An 18,184-nucleotide genomic window follows, 5' to 3' on the forward strand; every position below is an offset into this window, starting at 1 on the left:
TGTTGAGTGGATATACCGCAACGAATTCACTGAAGATCGGAGCTCAAAGGAAGGGCACATTCTGCATTTCTCCAGTTACCAAAAGATCTTCGTCAAATGTTTCCTCTGCAGCCTCTTCCTCCTTCTCGCCATCATACTCAGATCCGCGTTCTTCATCCATGTCGAAGTGCAGCTCGTCCTCAACGTCAGAAGAGCCTCTTGAACCCGGAAGTGAACCTGGCATGCTCGCAGTGCTCCTACGTCGTCTTTTCTTCTGTCCTTCCAGGTCACCGTCGTCCTCGTCCTCAGAACCGGAATCAATGTACGTCGATGAAGCTGACCCCGGACTTCCATTGGAAGGAGATGACGATAGCGCCAGAGTAGCAAGGGTGTTGCTCAATCTCTCCAAGGAAGACATTTGCCTCAGATGTTGGTCCTTGCGCCCGACCTGATCTCTCTTCCCGTTTTCTGGGTGCTCTGTGGCTGGCGGAGGCAAACTCAAGGGTCTTATGATTTTTGGCTGTCTGCTCCCAACTAAGCTGAAGTTCCTCAACCGCGCAAGGGGGCTCTGATTGGATGAGTCAGAGCGAGCGCTGAGAGCGGGTGAAGGCGGTGTAAGATCTGGAAGTGCGTATTCCTGCATTGGAGGTTTCCAGTAATTGAAGTCTGTAAACTCCGCTGCCCACTTGCGGTGGATTGGAGGGAACATCTGGTCAACAAGATCCGTCATATGGATGTATCTGTCAGCCGCCTCATGAGATCTCATATTTATATGTCACAGGTCGTGATCTTCACTCACGAAGACTTGTATCCGGCGAGCTCGAGCAATTCCATCTTGACCTCCCCTGTCGAATCGATCGTAAAGATTCTCGAGCTAGGTACGTTGACGCTACGGTAAGAGAGAGCATCGGTGATACGGTTCCCAAAGCCAGCATAGAACGGATTCCGTGAGGTATTGCCGAACAGCTTCTGAATGTCTCTGAGACAAGCCATCTTAAAAACTTCCGGCTTTCGCATGATGACCTCGCTAAAGCGATCTAAATAGAGTACTAGGCACCGAACAAATTCAAAACGCACCGATGCAAGGAAGCCATGAGCCGATCTGGACTCATAATTACAGGTCCATCCGGTAGTTGGTAATCATTCTGCTTGACGCCTTTGAGATAATCCCTGGTGGAATCCGCCTGTCCAATGGCTCGCGAGGTGAGGTACATGATCTTGTACCCATTCCGGCAGATATCTGTGTACAGTTTCGCCACACCGAGATGTGTCCAATCTCTTCCAATCATAGTGAAGACATGTCCTAGAGCGTCTGATCTGTAGCGACCACATATGGTCAGGCTTAATACATGTTCGACGGAAAAAATGTAACAGATGGAAGTGCTTACTTCGTGATTGTACCGTCAATATCCGACACTACAATCCTATCAGAGTGGTTCCACAGAAACAAGCGAGCGGTGCAAGCAATGGCCCCGGTCGCAGACAAAGAAAATGTGATAATATTCGGGCCAGGCTGGAGGTTCAGGGATTTCTGGAAACATTCAAGACCGCGGATTCAGCACTACTCGTCGAGAGGTGAACGGTACATGAAAACGACATACCAACTGCTCAGAAGTCAATCGAAGTGTCTTCGCATACCTCTTCCGACGCGCGTTCGCCACCTCTTCAGGTGGTGGTGTAACATCGGGTGACTCAGTCTCCACATGCAGATCTAAAGGAGGGATGACTGGTGCAGACGCGGATGATGGGGAACGCTTTATCGACACGACCTCCGGCTGTTCAAGTCCCTTCCTCGTCTCCTACCGAAGCGATATTTAGTGTAAATGCGAATAATAAGCTGCATCATGACCTACCATATCCGGAGGTGCTGAATTAGAAGGTCTCAGATCAGGCCTGGACGCCTCTCTGCGACTACGACTCCACCACCGGACCCATGGTGAGGAGGACGCCTTTTCCGCTTGGCCAGAAACAGTGGTAATGGTTGCTGGAGCTGCATTGTCCGACGTATCTGTCGAAGTACGATTTATCTGCGGCCGGTCAAGGATTTCTTCTTCGATTTCCTTGAGACGTGAACGTTCATCTGAACGGCCAGGCGAAGGCGAACGGGAGGAAAACCGCGCAAGCTTGCCGTTGCGTGCGGATTCACGCCAGATGACCAGCGCGTCCATCAATGGGGAGGCATCTCTACGTGTGATGTACCTAGGCAATTCTAAATCAGTCATTGTTCATAAAGGACACACATAAAGTGCTGGAGCACTCACACATCTCCTGCCCACTTCAGCACCAAATTCTCGTCATGCACGAGTCGGTCGTCTCCCAAGAACCGCTGAAAGTCGATTTTACCCTGGTCAAAGAGACGAGCGTCCTCAACTCCATCTTTACCACTCAGAAGACCTCCACCCTTGGTTTCTGCCTGTTCCTGCGCAAGGTCAGGAATGATACTCAGCTCGAACTCCGCTACCTTCCCTTCAATAAACACCCTAAAGAGTGTCGGATCCCTTCGGTCCACTGTCAACCGCCCACCCGTGCCATACTTCGTCTCTTCACTCCGTCCCCTACGTCTCTGTGATGTTTCGTCAGTAGTCAATGATCTTGATAGACCCGATGGCGTTTTGCCAACACCAGCTAACAGCTCTCCTAGCTCCATACCAGCCTCTGTACCCACCTCCGAATACATTCTGCCTTTTCCCTTCCTAGTGTCCAGAGAGTCATTGACTCCTGGAAATGGTATCCGGTAGTCAGTCTCAACGGGTGTCTTCTGAGGGAAGTTGCCCCACTCCCATACGTATTGGGGAGTATCCACATCCAGTGTGGAGACATCAAGCTCGCGAAGACTGGCACGTGGGACAACCTTGGACTTGTTAGCACGTATGCCGGATTTTGATGGCGAACGCGACGAGGATGCGATTGGGGGTGATTGAGCCGCAAATTGTGGTCTGAGGTCTCCTTCTGGTGGCGGCTCGGAAGCTGCACGCATACTGGGGAATGGGACCGGACCTGGAGGGGCGGACGAAGATTCGGTCGGCATTGAAGGTGATGGTGATGGCGACCCTGGCACAATAGCATAAGTCATCAGTATGATGACTATCGATATATCACATACTAGATGGCCCCGGTGTCATCTCTGGACTAGACGGTTCGGAGACAAACGATGGTCTACCGTCACTGGGAGCACCATATTCAGCCGAATAGGTGTGCTGGTGTGCATGATAACCTGCTGAATCAAAAACCATTCCTGGGGCTTTAGTGAGCAATTATCCGCCTCTAATTAATATTTGGGCTAACGTACTGTCTGTGTACACGACTTCTGGTGGTTCAACATTCTGTCTATCCACGGGGAGAACTTCATCGCCCTTGTTGCCCAAGGGAAGGTAGTCCGACACAGACCGCTTAACTACATTTTCCGCAGTAACAGCTTTTTCTTGCAACAAAGTCTGCTGGTCCTTCCCTACCTCAGACACAGCCTCCGATATTGTCTTGTCGCTTAGCTTCTGTGCTTGCGACCTCTCTATCTCAACAGCAGCGGCGACGACAGTCTTGCCTAATTGCGCTGTACGCGCCAGCAAGGAAGGCTGATGAAGTTCCTCCTCCGACTGAGACGGAGGTCTTTCAAGAGTGTGTGAAGTCAGAGGTCTCGCATCATCCTGAGGCGAAGCGTTTAGATCGAGGAATTCTGGTTCCTGAGAGGCTGTTTGAATCTCGTCCTCTGCGTTGTCAGCACCTTCTTTGGTGCCAAATCTGCCCGGGTGTGCGACCTGAGCGTTGGTCTGTCCTGGCTTGGTTGCTTCTAGCAGAGGACTGGTAGCAATATCTTCTGAGATCTCTTCATCCGTTTCGAAGACAAAAAAAGCTTCGCCGGCCTCACCAATCTTCATCGGAAAAGGGACTGCATTTCCATTGACAAATACGTTGACCTGATCTCTATCACTCCATGAACAACAATAAGTGCTGAAGCAGCGCACCTTCTTGTCCCCCGGTCTGAGCACCTGCCATTTCCCAAACCTGACATGGAACGGTGAGCACACGAGCTCGTTATCGTCCGCTGGCTTGTCACTGGAGCTGGGACTCTGTTTATCGTCGACATGCTGATTAGGCCGGCTAATTACAATGACGTCGATGGCGCCAGTGAGGGTGGATGGATTAATGTCCTTGTAGTACTGGTAGGGCGCACTGATCGCGTTGACCGCGCCGCGAAGATAGTTCATGGAACGGGTGATAGTGGTGGTTCACCGAGAGAATTCGTTCTCCCTGTGGTTGCAGTGGAAAGACTTCTGCCACGTGCGTGTACGTACGCGGGCCTGTGATTCAGCAGAACGCGGAACAACTCAATTCTCAACGTCACAACTCTCATCGGATTCATGCAGAACATCATCGATGCTTGGCATCGTATCACACGCACACATAGAGAAAAGTCGAAGTGTAATATCCTCCGCAATCATTACAACAGACCAGCCTCTCCGATCAATAAGCCGGTTCCTGCTCCTCGATGGACTTCGTGTCGGGCTCACGACCGTGCTCCTCGTTGAACTTCTCGTGATCGAAGAGCGGGCCCAGCGGAGGCTGAAGAGATCATAGTCAGCAGTAGATGGGAGAACTCCACGACTAACACATACCGGGAGGTTGCGTTCCCTGCACGGCGAAAATAGACGATCAATAATTGGCTCAGCCTATCCACCCATATAACGCACCATTTTGACCCATCTGGGGCCTCGGGAGCTGTAGAGAAACTTGAATTTGCGAGAAGGAGCAGGGATGAACTGAGTTCACTCACGCCGGTAAGGGTCGGGATGCGCTCGAGTAGCAAGATCTGCTTCTGCCTTCACAAGGATATCCGCCAGTGCTCTCGGGTCGTGCACATCCCTTAAGAAATCACATACCAATCACAAACACGATAATGCAGTGAGTTTCTTACTTAGGCGCGCCAGGGTGCCCAAGACTCACCGATTGCTTTCGAATTCAGCCCGAATCCCCATCGCCTTCGCTCTCCAAAGGTCACGCCGAACAGTCCAATTTAACTCATTATTGAGATATCGCCGGTAGAGTGATTTGACATAGCTCCTGTGCGCCGCGGTGAACGGCGCTGGGGTCGACATATTTCTGCCAGTACTTGACGACGTTGCGGACTCCAGCCCTCAGTAGGGTCAACTAATAAGGTAATTTCCCAGCACGTGATCTTGAACGCGTTTTGCCGACTCAAATTGTTGTACGAATACTTGGAGTATGATGTGTGCCTTCAGCTGCTCCTTCACGTTACGCTTTTCCTTATCACTCCAGTGACTGACTTATAATAGCTAGCTGTCACTGTGTTGTCGTATCACGGGAAGCTGAGTAACTAACTCGGGATACCGCCGTCACCAGAACTGTCAGGCGCTTGTTTCTCCCGACGCAAGCGTTGCCAAGGAGAAACACTACAGGTGCACTTAACTCCCATAGATCGAAAAGCATCGGGTGGATCGCGCATCTAACCAAACATCGATGTCACAGTGAAGGCACCAGACTATGAAGCAGTCGCCTTCAACGGGCTAGGATACATCGGACTGATGCTCATGCCGCCAAAGGACGCGCCCAAATCATTCGCCTCCTTATCTTTAGCCACCCTGCGCACCCCAGCAATAACGATGCCCTTCGGCCCTGCATCCTGCTCCGCATCGTCGTCCTCGTCTTCGCCCACCTCTTCAACCTCATCTTCCTCCTCTTCCTCATCGTCATCGTCAATCGCAACGGACGACCATTCGCGATAGACCCCCTGGATGTATGACCCTGATCGGGGCAGCTTGTAAGGGTCAAAGGGGAAGAACGTGTTAAGCTCCGAAGTCAGGGATTGGCCAAACATGGACAGATGTATCGTGGGACCGCGGGCATTCAGCTGCGGGCCAGCGGTGGTCGGGGCAGGAGAAGCTGGGGCATAGTCAGACCGCTTGTTGGCTTCTAGGATGGAATAGCAGTATATGAAGTCCGTCGCCTGTGCAACCCTCGCAAATTGCATGACGACGTTAGACGAACAGACCTGCAGAAGGATCGGTGATCGATGGAACGTCAACACATTGACAATTTTCAGGACACACCTTCAAAGGATTCAGCTCGGACGTGATAACGCGCTGCAGTATGTCGAGTTCCACCATCCACTTCTTCTTTGGAACGCCGATGGAGGCATATTCGTCCACATCCTCTTCATCCTCAAGTAAATCCCTCCATCGGAAACAGAAGATCAAGAACACCGCCTGAGTCACTGCGTAGAACACGCTATGGTGAGCTAGGCTGGGTAACACAGCACCCGTCTGCATCATCGCATCGAACAGGTCCAGGCGACTCCGCAGAAAATTGCACAACAGTGCAACCACACCCCGCGTGCTCTGCCGATCAACAAATTGAGCTCGGCTCACGAAACTAGCGATGTAGCTGGCGGCGGCAGCACGGGTTACTGCGGGCTGGTCCTCCTCTAGCAGTGCTTTTGATACTAACGTCCCTTGGAATAAATCACTGAACTCTGGATCTAGCGACGAGTACCAGAAAATCAGAAACTGGGTGTAACGAGACTTGAATGTGCGAAGGATGGTCCTGTCAAAAATGGACATTAGAGTATGGAATTGCTGGCGTCGGACCAATTTGCCTCGTTCGACAGGCGAAGGAGATGGAGGAGGGAGAGGCTCCACTGGTAACAGCGGGGAATCGGAGCGAGACAAGGGAGTCGATAACCCAACCGAGGTTGCAGGATCGGACGAATGTGTACGATTGAAGTGGTCGAATATCGTCTTCAGAATCGCGTCTAGTTTGTCCACCATACTCTGGACTTGCTTGAAATCAGACGGGACGTCTGGCGTGTCATCATCATCGATATCTCCGCCGGCGTCAGAGGAGAGATCACTGAAACCATCTTCGTCGTCATCGTCCTCCGAATCGGTGTCCTCTCCCTCTTGGCCGACCAGTGTATCGAATGGATCCAACTCAAATACCTCGTTCGGACCTTCATTGGCTAGCTGTTCCTCCAACTCTTCAAGTTCCACCTGGATCTCAACCTGTTGATGTTCTCGTAAGCGCCACGGCCGATTGTGAAAGTGGTAGAGACACGCACATCAATCTGGATGGTACGATCTACAATAGTTGCCAATATGCGATCCGAAAGTTCAGAGCAGTACTCAGTTATCCTCAAGAGATTCCGTATGTATGTAACCTGCGTTGCCAGATTCTGTCGTTTGTGCGGGAAGTTCCGGACAAGAAAGGGTTGGAATGCGGAGGGTATTGTGGGGACAAGGGAAATTAGATGTTGCAATAGGAAATGTACACGATCGTAAACAATACGACGGGTGATGGGGCTCGAGGAGCCTTCCGCCGGTCCCGCGTTCAGGGCTTGAAAACCTGATTCTGAAACAGCGTCTGAGACAATACGTGGACGGCAGATACATTGTACCCACGGTAGGTCAGTCCCTGTGCGATTTTCCCAAGCACGAGCGATAAGTATTCAGGTTTTGCGCTGACAAGCATGCCGATGAATGCTGTGTAGGACTTGACAAAACTGGTGTCCATGGTCGTCCAAGGGGTACTCAGAATGGCCTCGACCAAAGCAAAATGAGGTCGGTCGAGGCGCGAAACGACATGAGAAAGAGCCAGGATCCAGAAACGAAGTTGCGGGGTAGGTGACGCCAGAGAACTTATCGACTTCCTCGGATTGAACTGGTCAACTAGCTCGTCAAAAGCGTCACTCACGCCCTGGAGAAAAATCAGAACTGAGAGTCGCACAAATTTTGCCACTCACATTTGTTTTCTGCTGTAGTGCATTGTTCACAAATGCCAGATACATATCATTTCTGTATTGCTCATCTGTGGAACAAAAGTAACGGGACCACTTGTCAATAGACTGACACCGTGCAGGCTAGTAACTCACCTTGTTTCACCCTGGAATTCGTAGCAATTGGTCTGGAAGTGTACAACGCAGATATGGAGGCCGTGGAAGACTTCCTGGACGGAGTGGGCCTTCTCTTGAAATTATCTAGAGGATTAGCAGGTTTCACCGGATCCATGTAGCGTGAGCTCGAAGCAATGGGTCCGGATTTTGGTTGTCTGCTGTTGAACTGCAAGAAGCGAGAGTGAGGGTCCATGATTCTTAGTGGGACCGCAGAGTATGGTCTGCCGAGCACGGTGATGGTAGACGAAATAATTAAAACTGCTGACGTAAGCACCGTACTTCTTACTTAGTTTGGGACACGATCTTCAAGCCTATGTACTCGACTTTACCTTAGTCAATCTTTTCGGAAACATTGACAAGGCATGGACAGTCTGATTTCACCATTAACTCGTAGAATTCCTGATCTGAGGATGCCCGTTGGTCATGCTATGTCGATATGAAGGAGATCGCCGAACAGATTGGCCATATCTTGAGTTCACCTCTTTAAACGCGTCGTTCATAGCCATGGAGCCGACGAATATAAAACACATCTGGCTCGATTGTGACCCAGTGAGCACCGTTTCCCATTTGCAACAAGAGTTTCAAAGTTCAGCTCTCTGCGATTGTAGGGACACGACGATGCCACCGCAATCATGCTGGCCATACACTGCCCAAATACCCGTCTCTTGGGCATATCGACAGTGAGAAAAGCCATTTGGACTACTTGCGCTCCCACTTAATAGTTTGAGCTAGGTACATGGCAATGCCAGTGCCGAGAATACCATTGTGAATGCCGCGAGATGCCTCTATGCGTTTGGTGCACATAGCGATGTACATGTTTATCCTGGTGCATCAAAGCCTCTCATACGCCCTGCGAGGCACGATCCAGAAATTCACGGTATTGATGGGCTCGGAGGGGTCGAAGGACTGCCCTCCGCGGATAGCGAAGGAGTGCGCGCTCGTCTTAAGATTAACGGCCGAACTACGCGGGCAATCGAAGGGATAGCTGAAGCCGTCCGGAACACATGGAAAGATGGCCAAGGCTACCGTGTTACTGTGCTGTCCTCTGGACCGATGACCAACATAGCACTCTTCGTGAGTGTGTACCCTGATCTCCTCGTAGGAATAGGTTTGTCTGGTTTGGTAGCCAAAACACGCGTGCTCATGACAACAATAGAGGAATTAGTATTCATGGGCGGAGGAATCGGCATTGGCAACCGCTCTGCGTCTGCAGGTGCGTTTGTCGTATCATCCGTGTTTCACTTTTCAAGTCTAACATATCAAAGAATTCAACATTTTATGTGACCGTAAGGTGTTCACTTTCTTCCTCAGACTCATGTCCTTAATTCCACATCTCTAGCCGAAGCCGCGCAGATCGTGTTCGACGTTCCTGTGAAGAAGACTATGATACCACTGAATGTTACTCATACAGCAATTGTGACGCAGAGTCTTATGTCTCAGTTACTGTGTCCAGGTGCTCCCGCGGCTAACGGCGCGTGCCCTGCAGCATCGACCAAGTTACGCCACATGCTCTCAACCCTAATAGGTTTCTTCGCGGACGCTTACAAGTCCACTTTCGGTTTTAACCAAGGTCCCCCTCTGCATGACGCGCTCACTGTTGCCTATGTCTCCCAGCCGGACATGTTCACGTGCAACAGATACAGGGTAGATGTCGAACTCAATGGAGCACATACTACGGGAGAAACCGTAGTGGACGTATGGAATTACCGTTCCTGCGACGATTCTTGGGGCCCACTCGGGAAGAACTGCCTGGTCGCAGAGAACCTTGACGTGAGATTATGGGTTTCTCGCTCGTTCATTTGAATGGCCCTGCTCATAACATTTTAATAGGTCCCGCGATTCTTCAATTTATTCCTCGGATGTATCACTAAATGCGACGCAGTTTCACCCCTCAATCTATGACATTGTGTAGATACCGTAGATCATTGTACCAGCGCACTACATAAAGATACGTACATACAGTTAGATACAACAAGCAATAGGTCGTAATTCAACAGTGCGAGAGCTGTGCATATGACTGCAAACCGACATCAAACCGATTAGGAAACATACTTCATTCAAACATGCGGCTGGTCCTCGCGCCGTCCACAAATATCTTGCTGAGAGGTTGATGGGGAGCTCGAACTACTCTTTTACCTGTCCGCATACTGCGAATGGCTTGATCGAGATCTCCCCGGCCGACAGAACGACCCGTAGAACGACTCCGAGAGCCAGGTGGAGCCAGGTGGTCGACAACATTTGGCGTAACCATCTGCAAGTGGCGATCAGGACCGTGGCTGCGCATCGTCACTATGAAACTGACCAATTCTCCCGCAGGAGATGTCTTCGACACTTCGACTGCAATCTTCGGTGACACTGGCTTGAGTTTCTCTTCGGCATCATGCACTTCCAATGCAGCTTTCTGAAAGGAAAGTTAGAGAAGTACCATCGCAGCAGATATCCTAATGATTTACCTGTATAGTGGACGAAAAGGTCAGTATGAGACCAAAGAAATCCTCGGGCTTTGGCCCTTCGGAGGAATCTGAAGTTTCTCCATAGAACGCCAACATTGCCTTCAGCTCATTCTCCAACACATTCGCCATGTTCTTAAGTGCATTCACGCTATGAGCCACTTGTGTCGCAAACGGCTAGCACATCACCGTACGGTGAGTCAATGTCGTGCAAATCTCTGAACGAAACATACCTGCATGACAGAAATGAAGGTGTCGTTCGCAGGGAGCAGTATCTTCTTCATCTCCCGGATCTCTGAAGCGACTTGGTCAAGGCCGATGCTGAGTGCTTGCACAGACGCTACGGTTGTCTGTACAGAAACTATGTCGCTATCAGCCTTAGATCAGCCCTCAAAAGCAGACGAGGAAACCTAAATACCTCGAGCGGCTGCCTCCAGATGTGGCATATCCTCGATGAACATTACTAGGGACGGATCACTCCTCAGGAGGATTCTGGCGACATAATGCAGAAGGGTGGGGCACTCCGGTCCACCCTTCGCAGTCTTAGTCTCTTTCAACTGTGCCGATATCAGTTACAGTGAGGCGTAAGAAGCTAGCATGCCCACCTTCAGCAGGGCCTCTAACTGGAAGCCTCTAGCTCCGCCACGGAACGTGGAACCATTTAGAGCATTGCCGACAACAAGAACAGCCTAACAGCGTAAAGTGAGTATGTAGACAAAACTGCTGTTAGTACTTGTAATACTTACCTGTAATATTCTCTTGAACTTCGCTGAGGAGCGTATCTCATGAGAGGCATTGCGAACGATATTCAGCTCTGGCCGTAATTCTTCCAGTTCGAGCTCCAATTTCCGACGATACAGCATGCATTCCAGTCGACCTGATAGCCTTGGAATAGTCATGATCTATTACCGCTGGTATAAGCGCTCGAAAGACATACAGAGAATGTCGCTTTCCCCACCTGAATGAAGTACTGGTCCGCCTTGGACAATTTGTTAACATCATCGAAATCCTTAAGCCTTGTGATCTATCGTTCGAATGCCTGTGAAGTCTAAGCGCAGATACTGCTGCGATACAACATACCTCTTCTGGAGTGGGTAGCTGTCTGCCGATTGCCCTGAGTTCGTCAATCGACAATTTCTGGTCGTCCAGAGTGAGAAGTGCGGATCGAATCTCAGGTAATTCAAGCTTGATCCGGGACAGCATAATGGCTTCCAGTAAAAGTGCTGATTTAAGATGGAGCTCGTTGTTGGAGCACTGGAGCACTTACCCACATTATTCGCCCTCGTAATATCAAGAAGGGTCGTCACTGACTGCTTTCTGGGAGATGCTACAGAGAGTTGGGAACTGCTTGCGATGGAAAAGGTGACCTCTATATCACTCAGGTCAAACGAAGCATCTTGAGGGACCTCGCTCCACACCGTGGAGGATATTGAAAGAGGGGGGAGCTTGTTCCAGAAGAAGGGCTTCAAACGCTTCGCTGGGCGAACAATCTTAGATCTAGTCGGTGCTCTATAGGCAGAAGGAGGTGGAGGCGGTGGAGGCGGCGGCCCCGAGAGTGGTATCGAAGCAGCTGGAGACGGCAGTGGCGGCGGCGGCGGCGGCGGAGGTGGCGGTGGAGGTGGCGGTGGAGGTGATAACGACGAAGGAGAGCCGGAAGTTGAAGACGGTGGTGGTGATGGTGACGGCGGCGGCGACGACGGCTGTTGAAGACCTACTACTGACGGTGAAAATGACGGGATGACAACCTGAGATGTCCGCGGGGACGGTAGTGACGTCTGCTTCACTGCAGGAGGTGGGGGCGGTGATGGTGGAGGAGGTGGGGGTGGCGGATGAGGGAACGGTGTAGATGGTGAATATGCTGCTGTGTCGGACACACCGTTAATCTTGAGACCAGAACCACCAACAACAGGAGGACGATTTGGTTTTGTGGGTAGGGGTGGTGGTGGTGGCGGGACTCGACGCTTGAAATCTGTCTCCGTCTTTATTTTTGACTTCTCTGACAATTCTGATTTCAGCTTGGCGACCTCTGCCTGGAGATTTGCGATTTCCTCGTCCTTTCGAGTGAAGCTATCAATGGCACGAGTAGCAATGAGTTGCGCGTCGAATTCAGCTTCACGATTTCCCTCTCTCAGTCGGAATCGGGAGTAAACAGACTCAAGCGCTCTCTTCAGATAGATTACCTCCTTGTCTTTGATCCCAATGCCACTATCGAGTTCACCGATCTAGATTACACATCAGGTATAATCGATATAATTCCAACAAGAAAGCCACTGCTCACCTGCAGCTTTAGCTTGGCTATCTCTTCCATCAAGGTGTTCCATTTCACCCTGTCTCGTTCACGCTTCGCTCGTTCATCCTATGGTTCTGTCATTTCACGCCAATTCAATACACTGATTCGCAATAAGCTTACTGCATCTCGTCTGTCAGCTGGATTGGCAGCTTTTAGGCGATCAAGCTCAGCTTGGAGCTGTAAGACATGTTTCTCCTTCTGAACAAGACGCTGAACAAGTCCATGCAGGTTCTGGTTGGACTTTGCAACGTAGGGTTACAGTAAGAGCTGATGGGGTTAGGGAATTACCCACCTCTGTGACACCTCCACTTCCCTTCGGCTGCGAGATCAACATTCCAGGGGTTAACGACCGGAGAGTATTGATCTCTGCAACCTGCTGTTCTAGCTGATCCCGAAGTTCGTTCCTCTGCGAGAATACGTCAACGGCGGATTGACGTGAGCAAAAAATGTGTCCTGCCTCCTGGCTTAACTCCTCTTCGCGAGTACGTAAGGTCTCAATCTCAGCTTCTATCACGGACTCGTGGCCATTCGGGGGTTTCACGTCCAGTCCTTGACCAGTGATTTGCTGGACAGATGCTACGAATTGCTGTAGAAAGCTGGGCCAGCTCCCTTGCCTGAAAAAAAAGTGTGAATTGGTTGCATGATTAGTTGAAGATGATAAAGTCATACACATCTCGAAGAGAACACAACATCTTGATGAACATGCCCGAGATGAATAGAAGATCTGCTTTAAGCTGGCTGCGAGTAGTCAAATACAAGGAATCGAGTGTCAGCTGGAATGACCGTACTTATCGACATCACTCTCGAGTAACTGACTGAAGTGTTGGATAATTTCGTTCATCGCAGGATATAACTGGTCGTGTTGTCTTGCCAAAGAAATAAGGCGCCGAGTCGTATCGTCCGCATCGGATGGCGACTTGTGACAACTTGCCAAGCTGCGAGCACGCTCGCGCATGTCTTCTTCATCCTCAAATTTTTCTTCAGTATACACATCGAGCTGTGTAACCAGAGATTCAGGCGGTTTGACATATCGGAGAGTCTAAATCACATAGTTAAATAGATACAAGGATGAGAAGGAGCAGACATACCACTATGACTTCGTTCAAGCCTCGCCTTCCAAATTCTTCGCGCAGAAGGATCCGCTCTTCCAGGACATCCGGACAATTGGTGAGTGCATTGACCAACGCCATAGAAGCTGTCCGAGCTTCCCAAACCCCTTCTTCATTACGATAGTTGTCGTCATCAGTCGATGTCGCATCGTCAGAGATATCAGGTAGTCTGAGAGAGGCAATGAGTTCTTGAAAACGAAATGGCTCTTCGAACTCCACGCGATAATCCGACATTGCAGAAACCACTGCTTTGTGACCTTCCGTTAGTGACAAGACACATATTGCAGCAAGAACTTCCGAGGCAAGAGTTCGCAGTTTGACAGAGGAACCGTGCAGCGAATAGGCGATGTGAGTTATCAGAATGGGCGCAGACAGAACTTGGTCGAACCCGAGCTGTAAGACATAGTGTAAGTTCTAATCGTACCGGAATCCTTCTGCCACAAACCTCCGTGTTGAGCAATACTCGAAGACATTTAATGACTTCCAGAAGCACCGTTTCTTCAACCTCATTCAATTTCTTCCGCTTACCGCCCTTGGCAACTAGCCCCGACAGGAATCGGCCTAAAATGTCCATCCCCTTCTCTGTCAACACAAAGTCTTCGATCCAAGCCAGGTTGGCGGTCGAAAGGTGTACTCGCAGGGAGATGAGATGTTTCACAAGCTTTGTATCCGACGTCCTTCCGCTCCGAAGCTTGTCTACATACCACTTGGCGCTTTTTTCGGTCTCTTTCAGTTGCTTTTTTCCTGCCGGTGCGGCACTCTTTTCGCCACCAGACGAAGTCCACCAACTGCTCCAAAGCCCACCAGTGGTCTGAGGCTGCAGTGAAGTGGCTTCCGTAGGACTCTCCACCTCTGCTGTGGCCGTGCCTCTAGAATTTTGCCTAACAGAACAATTGTCGGCATTTGCAGGGCTTTGGTCTTCCGGAGTCACCGCGCTGCTACCCCAACCGGCTATCGAGAATCGTCTCATCAGTCCGGAATCTCCAGTGAGTTGAGGCACGAGGCGGGGCAACAAAGAGCTCGCACTTGCAGGACTATATGTGGATGGTTGTATAGTATGGTCCGAGGCGGTCTTGACAGCAGGGGTTTTGAAACCTGCGGAAGAGCGATTCTCCTTGTTCGTCTGGAGCAGGTATTGCTTCTTTTCCGACGGAAGGCGATACATAAGGTCTCGCTTGTCTCCTTTCAAGCCCATCTCGTCCTGGAACTCTGATGAGTGCTGAACTCCATAATGCCCTGAAGTCTAGACTTACCAATAGCTGTTCAAATTCTGCCATGTCTATGCCGTCAATACCAGAATCTTCTACAATTTGGCCGCTTTCCCCGAGGCTGTCACCGGTGTTGTGTGTCACGAGCTTTGGTTCACTGATAATTTTCTTCTCCTGTGGAGTTGTACCGTTGGCCACGGGAGTCGGGGGGTGTATCCAACTATCAAACATACTGGATAGACGGTTTTGAGAGATCGACCCGCGCCAATCTGACGATGTGCTAAAGCCACTGGTTGAGGCTGTTGGCGTCGAAGGCTGAGCACTATCAGATCGCTTAGCAGTGCCTTCGCCGTCCTCGTCTTCGTCAGCAGATTCCTCCAAGTCAGTGAGGCCCTGTATGGTCGCTTCAGAAGGCACTGCGGAGGTGGATGAGACAGAGCGGGGCTTCGATCGACGATACCACTCCTCTGGTACACAAAATCGAAATGTACGGAAGGCAGAGGGCGCAGATGGCCTGCGTGGGGAAGGCTGCTCAAGGACGTTTGACAGCAGGCTTGTAGGAGACAGCTTATGAGACTCTGGCAAACAAGTCTGAGCCTCATGCTTGACACGCGCTGCAACACTCTTACTTTCCGTGCTCTCATGTGTCCAGACTTCTTCCAACACATAATCGAAGCTTCCACCGCCCGGAGTGGGTAGGGTCTTGGTAAGCCCAAGCTCGTCGATGACTGTCTCGATACTTTGCTGAACAGTGGACGATCTTGATATGAACAATTTCCATTCGAAACCATCATGAATCTCAGGAACACGGAGGAACGAACACGTCAACGACAGAAACGGATGAAGCGAGACTACGCGCAGTGCCGGTGTATGAAGATGTGAAGTGAGTGGAAACGCGGAGAAGTGCCTCTGTGAACGAGCGGTAGGTGATGGTGCATTCAGCAACGGAGCGATGGCCATGGAGGGTGCTAGTAACCCTACAAGAAACTGGTCAGCGTCATGGAAGGGAAAGACCGTAAGTGACTGACCATTTCCCAGGGACTCGAGCTCGTTCTCCTCCCACTGTCGACCATTAGGTTCTTTTCGGATCATCTGCAACCCCCAGCCATACTGCTCTAAGTCACCGAGCACTTCTGAGGCCACTTCCGGAACTGTGAGAACGGAGTCAATGACATCCTGCGCGGTGCCATCCGACTTCACTGTTGCGAAGTGAAGAGATTCAGAGACAATCGCGAGCGGCACTATAATCTGGTTGTCTGGCATAGTGGCACAGCGACGAGTTCAGGTTAGCAAGACGTCTGAGTTATGCAGCAGATGATGCGCAATAGAATCCTAGCCAAGTTATGCAGCGGTCATATAGATTCCGGCACAATGGACATCCAACCCTGAGTGCGTGTCGTGAAATGGAGAGCTCGCGCAACGTACAACCGCCAAAGTTTTGGAAGTCCCTCCGCGACGTACAACCTGAAAGATTCCCAGCCTATGAGCGTTGGCACGCAATTACTGCACGTTGCAAGTACTGAAAGTATAATGAACGTTAGCAAGTGCTATAAGCACTTCGGGAAGGCTGTCACATTCTACTGCAGTCATGCAGAATTACTAATACTTCAGCTCGAATTTAAGCGCTCTGAATGTAACCTCTCTTTCACAGACGTTAAAACGATGATGACCACCTACATTCTTTTATTCTTGGTTTGAAGGCTTGCAGATGCTTGTTGGGCGGTTGGCAGACGCTTAGTTGACATACTTACGGTAGCCGTGCCACACCAAATCTCCCTGCGTGTTTGCGAATGGGCTACCTGCTGCCTGAAATACTCATGACCGAAGAACTTTCGCTTATTTCAACATACATAAGATTATGCTCTGGTTGCGAAAGCATGCGATCAAGTTCTGGTCGGAGTAACTGGTGAGCACGCTCAGACAATGTTTGAAAAAGTCTGTATCATCGTAGATTATCCCAAGGTAAGGGTCCAGTATAGATCACCGTTTGACCACCTTCTGAAGGCCCAGGACACCAATCTAACAGAGGACCTAGTTCCGGTGACGAGGTATAGTAGGAATGGTATCGCGCAAAAGGATTGCGCTGACGACGTTTTGACAGCAGGAAATCATGACAACCATAATTGTCGAGGGTATAAGGCAGATAACCGTTCAGTCTCTGCATTCGAAGGTCAGCGAGGCGAAAATCGGACTGGATCTTCGACGAACCTCGCCTTCGTGTGCCTTTACTGCTTCATTCCCTTCAACATCTATGCCAATATAGTGGAAGCGGTCTCTGGGCCATCGTAGAGCGGCTCGATGCAATTCCATAAACCTCTTCCTCTTCATCTCGAATCCAACGACGGTAATTTGTTCTGGGTAATGACCCGTGTACTGGTGAAAACGCGCAATCGAGAACAGCAGATTCTGAAACGAATCAAGTGCGTGATCTTCGGTGGTAGCACGAACCACACGTGGTGCATCTGCAGAGTATGGCTGGGATATTGGCAAGAAACCAGATGTCAGGGCTAGTCGCATATACGATTCGCCTTCAGTAGTCGTCGATGTCCGGCGAGTCTGACCTCTAGAGCGCCGCAAATGCATGAAAACCTGGTCACTACTAGGCAAGAAATCTTTTTACCCGCTGAAGATGAGCAAGGAATTCTCATCCTGCCTAGCCAGTTCAGCGCTAAGATCGTAGCTTTAGCACGCACGTCACCACCTACGCGAATCGCTTGCTTACCCAGTAGTAATGTGTTTATAAAACGCTGACACGGGTCCACCACCTCTCTGGTAGGGCTCTAATATCCATTCATCATCATCTAGTTTCCTCTCAGCATTGGTACCCTTCCAGACTGCGTGTCCGGGCACAATGATTAGATGATCTAACACTGAGACTGCACGGTCGCGCTGAATGGTTGACAAAATGCTATTGGCGGTGGGGACAAATTGATACGGCAGAGGATTCCTAGATGCAGAGAAATAGAATCTGAGGTTGAAAAGTAAGGAGATTGCGGTGAGGCTTGCCAGGAGCAAAAGCCCGAGGTTGGTCACTCTGGATTGGGTGAGTAGGACGTCTTTTGTACTCCTGTGCGAACGGCTCTTTTGCCTGGGGTATTGATGTCTCCCTGAGAGTGACACTGGAAAGGGGAGCATGTGGTCTGTAGCCCCAGGAATAGGCGAGTGCCTTCAGCGAAGACTCCGTGATCTATTGTAGCCGGCGCCGCCTGGTGGAACGACAACGTCGACAAGTGCAGAATGATCGG

The 18,184-nt window shown here is 50.5% G+C and overlaps 6 protein-coding genes across 6 annotated transcripts; 1 reads left to right on the plus strand and 5 right to left on the minus strand.

Moving 5' to 3' along the window:
• Nucleotides 1–43: 43 nt before the first annotated feature.
• SCP_0210820 (LNS2-domain-containing protein) lies at nucleotides 44–4,184 on the minus strand (the record flags this gene model as incomplete). Its single annotated transcript, XM_027754992.1, has 10 exons — nucleotides 44–719; nucleotides 779–1,006; nucleotides 1,057–1,296; nucleotides 1,368–1,510; nucleotides 1,581–1,778; nucleotides 1,833–2,178; nucleotides 2,241–3,030; nucleotides 3,083–3,214; nucleotides 3,269–3,893; nucleotides 3,942–4,184. The coding sequence occupies 10 exons, from the start codon at nucleotides 4,182–4,184 to the stop codon at nucleotides 44–46; spliced, it is 3,621 nt and encodes a 1,206-aa protein (XP_027610793.1).
• Nucleotides 4,185–4,440: 256 nt separating this feature from the next.
• Nucleotides 4,441–5,072, minus strand: SCP_0210830 (hypothetical protein; the record flags this gene model as incomplete). The annotated part of the gene is made up of 5 exons (XM_027754993.1): nucleotides 4,441–4,539; nucleotides 4,593–4,608; nucleotides 4,668–4,695; nucleotides 4,751–4,839; nucleotides 4,921–5,072. The coding sequence occupies 5 exons, from the start codon at nucleotides 5,070–5,072 to the stop codon at nucleotides 4,441–4,443; spliced, it is 384 nt and encodes a 127-aa protein (XP_027610794.1).
• Nucleotides 5,073–5,476: 404 nt separating this feature from the next.
• SCP_0210840 (RNA polymerase I-specific transcription initiation factor RRN3) lies at nucleotides 5,477–8,075 on the minus strand (the record flags this gene model as incomplete). Its single annotated transcript, XM_027754994.1, has 6 exons — nucleotides 5,477–5,986; nucleotides 6,045–6,995; nucleotides 7,052–7,341; nucleotides 7,392–7,686; nucleotides 7,733–7,797; nucleotides 7,862–8,075. The coding sequence occupies 6 exons, from the start codon at nucleotides 8,073–8,075 to the stop codon at nucleotides 5,477–5,479; spliced, it is 2,325 nt and encodes a 774-aa protein (XP_027610795.1).
• Nucleotides 8,076–8,386: 311 nt separating this feature from the next.
• Nucleotides 8,387–9,784, plus strand: SCP_0210850 (Uncharacterized protein; the record flags this gene model as incomplete). Its single annotated transcript, XM_027754995.1, has 7 exons — nucleotides 8,387–8,431; nucleotides 8,491–8,562; nucleotides 8,615–8,990; nucleotides 9,039–9,095; nucleotides 9,148–9,168; nucleotides 9,222–9,652; nucleotides 9,713–9,784. The coding sequence occupies 7 exons, from the start codon at nucleotides 8,387–8,389 to the stop codon at nucleotides 9,782–9,784; spliced, it is 1,074 nt and encodes a 357-aa protein (XP_027610796.1).
• Nucleotides 9,785–9,935: 151 nt separating this feature from the next.
• Nucleotides 9,936–16,202, minus strand: SCP_0210860 (hypothetical protein; the record flags this gene model as incomplete). Its single annotated transcript, XM_027754996.1, has 21 exons — nucleotides 9,936–10,133; nucleotides 10,185–10,283; nucleotides 10,336–10,509; nucleotides 10,566–10,693; nucleotides 10,751–10,889; nucleotides 10,938–11,021; nucleotides 11,079–11,234; nucleotides 11,291–11,356; nucleotides 11,413–11,540; nucleotides 11,600–12,554; nucleotides 12,611–12,688; nucleotides 12,743–12,862; nucleotides 12,915–13,028; nucleotides 13,080–13,236; nucleotides 13,292–13,360; nucleotides 13,411–13,661; nucleotides 13,711–14,124; nucleotides 14,177–14,932; nucleotides 14,985–15,517; nucleotides 15,569–15,916; nucleotides 15,968–16,202. The coding sequence occupies 21 exons, from the start codon at nucleotides 16,200–16,202 to the stop codon at nucleotides 9,936–9,938; spliced, it is 5,202 nt and encodes a 1,733-aa protein (XP_027610797.1).
• Nucleotides 16,203–16,881: 679 nt separating this feature from the next.
• On the minus strand, nucleotides 16,882–18,074 carry SCP_0210870 (Uncharacterized protein; the record flags this gene model as incomplete). The annotated part of the gene is made up of 4 exons (XM_027754997.1): nucleotides 16,882–17,097; nucleotides 17,148–17,502; nucleotides 17,560–17,607; nucleotides 17,662–18,074. The coding sequence occupies 4 exons, from the start codon at nucleotides 18,072–18,074 to the stop codon at nucleotides 16,882–16,884; spliced, it is 1,032 nt and encodes a 343-aa protein (XP_027610798.1).
• Nucleotides 18,075–18,184: the final 110 nt, after the last annotated feature.

Source organism: Sparassis crispa (assembly GCF_003851025.1).
Source record: "Sparassis crispa DNA, contig_000001F, whole genome shotgun sequence".
NCBI classification, from domain to species: Eukaryota; Fungi; Basidiomycota; class Agaricomycetes; order Polyporales; family Sparassidaceae; genus Sparassis; species Sparassis crispa.